General features: G+C 42.8%; 1 protein-coding gene across 1 annotated transcript; it reads left to right on the top strand.

Annotated features, from left to right (window-relative positions):
- The first annotated feature begins 742 nt into the window (after positions 1-742).
- On the top strand, positions 743-2,836 carry LOC136569379 (E3 ubiquitin-protein ligase Topors-like). The gene is made up of 2 exons (XM_066569774.1): positions 743-772; positions 1,421-2,836. The coding sequence occupies exons 1-2, from the start codon at positions 743-745 to the stop codon at positions 2,834-2,836; spliced, it is 1,446 nt and encodes a 481-aa protein (XP_066425871.1).
- The last annotated feature ends 2,821 nt before the right edge of the window (positions 2,837-5,657 follow it).

The following is a 5,657-nucleotide window of genomic DNA, read 5'->3' as shown; positions in this document are numbered from 1 at the left end:
TCTGATTATGTATCCTGTTAGTGAGTGTGGAAGGTATTCAATGCTATCCTTGCCTATCTGTGGAAGCATGTGATATAATTTCTTCCCTTTATCAGGATTGTTGGTTTTGCTTTTCCCTGCACACCTTGTTTTTGCACATGGCTTCTGCTCCCAATGCAGCTTGCATCTGCTTTATACAACTTCTGCTTACAGTTCAAAACTGCCTGCAGTCTTGAGCAGAGCCAAAAGCAAAGCACATCCTGGCCACAGAGTGATATTGCCGCATGGACCGCCTTTGAAATAACAACCTTGGTTTCTCACTTTGCCTAACAGTTTCTGTTTCAGGCCCTTTTGACCCAGTTTTCACATAGCTCGAGAACTCATTGCTCACTTTACTTTGTGTCTGCAATATGGCTCACTCTGTTCAGAGATTTCCACTTGACCTTTCCAGTTTAACTTGCTTCTTTGCCATCAGCCAACCAAAGAGCAAGCATTGAATTTGTTTAAGGTGTCAGGTTGCTAATGTGGCTGCTGTTTGGCCAGTGAATGTGCAGCCCTGCAGGAGTGTGAGGAATTACTGGGAGGATTTACAGCTCGCTGTAGAGGGCAGTGCATTTCAGAGCTTGAAGGCTTTGCATAGAAGAGCCTGTGCCAGGGAATATTAAATATTATTCCATGTTCAGAAATAAAAGTCTGCAGATCATACTGAATTTCTTTCTATCTTCCCTTCCAATTATTACCCAGAGACCTCCTCAAGAGGAGCATGCAATTTTGCAAATATTCAGTCCCTTTGGTAAGTGACTGCATGTTGTACATGCTTGGTCTTTTGGATTATAATGCTGGTTTAGACTGTATATTTAGACTCCTTTCATGTCCAGAAGACTGAGTCTATGTTTTTGCTTAGACAAAAATAATTAATTTTCTTTGAAAACAATTTATTTTTTTTTTTTACTTATAACATGATTATTTTATATAGTAAAATAGCTCACTTGATTGTGAGAACTGGGTGGCTTAAAATAGTGGTTGTGGAAGCTAAACCTTTGCTTTCTGAGTTTCTGACTCAATTCCCATTCACATATCAGTGAGCAATGCTGCCATCTGACAGCTGACTGCAGGTCACATCAAGATGAGATGGTTGCTTAAGACCATCCTTGAGATGGCAGGGAACTAAAATAAAAAAAAAAGAGAAAGACCCTCGAATCTCTACTGCAAGTTGTGACCCTGTGGGCACCCTTTGGCTAAGAGCTAAGAGTGGAAACAGGAGATGCACACAGAGCATCTGCTTGGAAAAACTCCTTATCTCAGTGAGTAAACTCAGCCCGTCCTTCACAGGTCAGGATGTGACTCATGCTCCAAGGTGCTTTGCAGCAGGGATGACCTCACTTGCCAAATGGTAATCCTAAAATGTGGGAGGTACTAGGTGCTTTCTGTTAGCTGAGAGATTGCAGAAGATAGCAATTTTTCTCCGAAAGCCAGCACCAGTAAGCTGCCGACAGATGCGTCTCCCGACTCCAAGTGCCCCATCTGCCTGGACAGATTTGACAACGTGGCGTATCTGGATCGTTGCTTGCACAGGTTCTGCTTTCGCTGCGTCCAAGAGTGGTCCAAGAACAAAGCAGAATGCCCGCTCTGCAAGCAACCCTTCTTTTCCATTTTCCATACGATTCGTGCTGAAGATGACTTCAAGGAGTACATCCTCAGCCCTTTAGAAACAAGCTCTTTTGCCAGCCCCGACGGCCGGAGGTTTCGTTACCGCACCACCTTAACGAGGGAACGCCGCACGCGCGGTTCCCCTTCCCGAAGGATGGTGTCCCCTCCGGATAACGGGATGTTGTTTGAAGGGCTGTCGAGCGAGCCGGCGCGACACAGGCACAGAGAGATTCAGCAGATGCTCAGGAGGCTGGCCTCGAGGAGGAAGGCCAGCGCGGAGGGCAGATCTCTGCGGCAGATTCAGGAGGAGGACATGATCACCTTCCGCAGGGCTCTGTACCGCACCGGCGTGCGCATCCGCAGCATCCAGGACGGCGGCCGATACCGAGAGATTTCGGCCGAGTTCTTCCGGCGCAACCCTGCTTGCCTTCACCGCCTGGTTCCTTGGCTGAAGCGAGAGCTTACGGTCCTGTTTGGTGCCCATGGGTCTCTGATCAATATTGTGCAGCACATCATCATGAGTAACGTAACCAGGTACGATCTGGAAAGCCAGGCCTTTGCTGACGATCTGAAGCCCTTTCTGCTGAATCGGACAGAGCACTTCCTGCACGAATTCATCAGTTTTGCTCGTTGTCCTTTTAACTTAGAATCATACGATCAACACGCCAATTATGACTGTCCTGCACCGTCGTATGAGGAAGGAAGCCACTCAGACTCATCAATTATCACAATATCTCCGGATGTGGCGTACCCGCAAGGGCCAGATCATAGTTTGTCTGTTCCTGGCCTTGGTCAGGCCCCGTGGGATGACGAAACTCCGGGGCCTTCCTATTCCATTTCAGAAGAGGTTCGTGCAACCATAGCTTCTCCTCTGGAGTCATCAGAAAGTTCTGACGAGGACTCTGCTTCAGGGAGCCGAAGAACCAAGCTGCAGACTGAGTTACAGGCTAATGCTGACTCAAACGACAGTGGCTCTTCCTCAGACAATTGTGTCATTGTTGGGTACGTTAAGCCGCTAGCTGAGAGGACCCCAGAAGTGGTTGAGCTGTCCTCTGACTCTGAGGAGTCCATCAAGGAAGAGAAAAGGGAAGATGTCAAGAAACAGCGACCAGTCCAGTGTCACAGCTGGAGTGACAGTGACCCAAGCAGGAGCTTCTCACCACATTCCCCAACATACGGGGAGGATGTAGGAAGTTGCAGAAGGTAGATACAGTGCCTTTAAAGGCCATGTGAGCTTGTCTTTAGAGCTTAACTTTGTAGCTTGCCTGTCATCAGAATATTGCCAATTTCATACCTTGATTTCAAGTTACTAAAAAGCTGCATATGCCTACCTGGAGATAATAAGATTGGAATGACTGGGCTGGGCAGGCAACACAGGAAAAATATTCAGAAATGCCTGAATTCCAGGAAACAGAAACTCCTCTGTGAAAATGTCTTTTCAATCAATTGTAATTACAGCTGTCCACTGATAACCTCGGGGCTGGGATGAGACATTAGATTAATGCCATCAAGTTGCTGGACTTCACAGCCAGACTGATTTAATGACTTGCCTCAAAAGGTGTTATAACAGATGTGAGTTAATCTCCTCACTGCATGACTGGATCTCATTGTTCCAAATCAAGTTCCCTAGTCTGGCAGACAGTGCAGCCTGGAACATTAGCTTAACAAGAAGGGCTAAGCCATTGGAAAGCATCTTTTCTACAGGCAGAGGTAGAAAATGCTCCTTAAATACTATTTTATTAATTCTTTGATTCATGAGGACTAATAGGGGATACTGCTCAGTTTTCAGGACAAACACAATCAAAGTTTTTTTCAGTATTGATCTTCTCGGGAGAGCAGAAAACTCTACCTTGCATGAAGTTTGCCTATTTCCTCACTCCTGTGTCCTCACACATTTTATTTAGATACATACTTCACATGCCAGCTTCCCTTTAGGAATGATCTGTGGGAAATGCACTTCACTCCCAGATAAGCATTCCTGACATTTCTTTCTTATGTTAGGTCTGTCCTGACACAGGAAAAGCCAACATGGAACTTCTTGTGTACACTGGAGGACTTGAGAGTGGAATGATCCTGAGTCAGTGTTGGGAGAGAGATGTATGAGATGAGACTTAAAAGCTAACAATATGCCTTTCTGTTCAAGTTACACTCCTCCTGTACCATCAGAAGACCCTGATGAAAGGGAAAAATAAATCAAGAGTATTGATTTTTGCACTGTCAGTTGAGACTCTGTCCAGGAAATGGAACATACTTGATAATATACACTTTTGTAGATACTTGAAGTGTGTTGGATTATGTTGGGCCTTGTTAATGGTAAAAATTACCTTCTTAATCTTTTGTTTCCTTGTTCTCACTGTAAGTAATTGGGAACTTTTTTACTGAAGCTCACCTGATAATTTTGAAGCATTTAGACAGCTTTGTTTCAAGTAGCTATTATCAATGTCACTAGGAGAATATAAAGTATGTGACTGATTCATAGTTACGCAACAGAAACAAGTCAAGAAGGCCAGCTGTAGAGATAACTTCCTGGTTATACTTCATATTCCACATGGTTTTCTGAAAATCAAAAGGCTTTATACATGAATGGTAAAAATGTCTTACTCCATACACAGGTTAATTCCATGTCGTTCTCTTCATTCTGTTTAATAAAAGCTGTAATTTAACATTAGTTAGATTAGTTTTGAACATTTTGGAAGCTATGGAAAGATGAAGAGCGGCAAGCAGATGAGATGCTCAATGGTTTTAAGCATGCATCATCCCAGTGGCATCTCTCTGCCATATGCCCCTTATGAAAAATCCATTAATTCAGGTTACTTTTTTGATAAAAGTTTTTGCTCCAGAAGACAAAACGTCTGCTCTGAGTCTATGCAAAGAGTTTGTGATCTTTGCCTGTCAGAAACACCTTGTGTATATGGCAAAAGGCTGGGCACTTTCAGGGAGAAAAAATACAGATAATGTCCCAAATTCAGGCAGTGGTTACATACTTTTTTCCACCTTAAACTGCTTAAGCTGATGTCACGATGCATTTTGGAGTTAGTGTTGCTATGGCATAGCAAAACCCCTTGCAGCTTTTCCCCTTAGATGTTTGTACTCTCAAGCAGGCAGTAAGTGCATTGCTGATTTATGCCTGATTCACATTCTTAAAGCACCCAGAAGAAATTTGGGAACAGAGCATGGAGTAATAATTCATTGATGCGTCTGGCCCTTGGATGCAAACCAAGACACCAATCTTTCAGCAAAAACTAGATGGCCTAGGATGAAAGCCTAGTTGGACAATTTAAGCTAGATATCTAATTCTTGGATGTCTGTAGAGAGAAAATATCTATCTAGGTTCTCATATGTTGGCCTAATCAGTTTCATACTAGAGTAATTCAAATTATCCATGCAGGCATGAGAAGAGAATGAAATCCTTAAAATAATTACAGATTTGTAAATATGGAATATAAAACAGGTGTTATCTCCTGTCTTTTAATTGTGTGTTAGTTCTTTATGCTGCTTGAAAGCCTCATTCTAGGCTTTTGATAACATTAAAGCACCATTTTTACACTGTAGAGTAAGAGTGCTGCCTATGTCTTTCTTAACTTGCACTTCAAAACTTTTACGTTACTATTTCCAAAGAACATTTTGTGAACTTAGCAAAAACCCGACTTCAATTTGAGTTTTTCACTTTCAACTTGTAGCAAGTTGTGCTTGAACTTATTATAAATGTAGCAAAGGAAGAAACAGGCTTTTTTCTACTTTTTTTTCAAAGGCATGACTTTGTGTCTGCCGAGCTAGTTGTGCCAGGAAAGAGAGTCAAACTTTAGCTTGGTAGGTATGGTCTCGTTTTCTAAAGGGCAAGTGGTTTTACAAGTCTCTACTTTGCATTTTGTTCCCTGGGAGGGATGAGGTTGTGTGCCTGATTTGACAGCTCTCTACATTCACATTCATGACATCAATTTTTTTTTTCATTTGGGCTTTTCACACAACACAGCAGGGAAAAAAAGCATTTCTTTTAGTGAAAAATATGGCTGTGAACATATAAATTA

Source organism: Molothrus aeneus, chromosome Z (assembly GCF_037042795.1).
Source record: "Molothrus aeneus isolate 106 chromosome Z, BPBGC_Maene_1.0, whole genome shotgun sequence".
Taxonomy (NCBI): Eukaryota; Metazoa; Chordata; class Aves; order Passeriformes; family Icteridae; genus Molothrus; species Molothrus aeneus.
This window is presented reverse-complemented; position numbering and strand designations above follow the sequence as displayed.

Excerpts from the sequence above, each read along its gene's own strand:
- LOC136569379 (XM_066569774.1), top strand. The coding sequence starts at position 743 with ATGCAATTTTGCAAATATTCAGTCCCTTTG. Across the intron at positions 773-1,420 it reads GCAAATATTCAGTCCCTTTG|ATTGCAGAAGATAGCAATTT; the intron begins GTAAGTGACTGC and ends GTTAGCTGAGAG.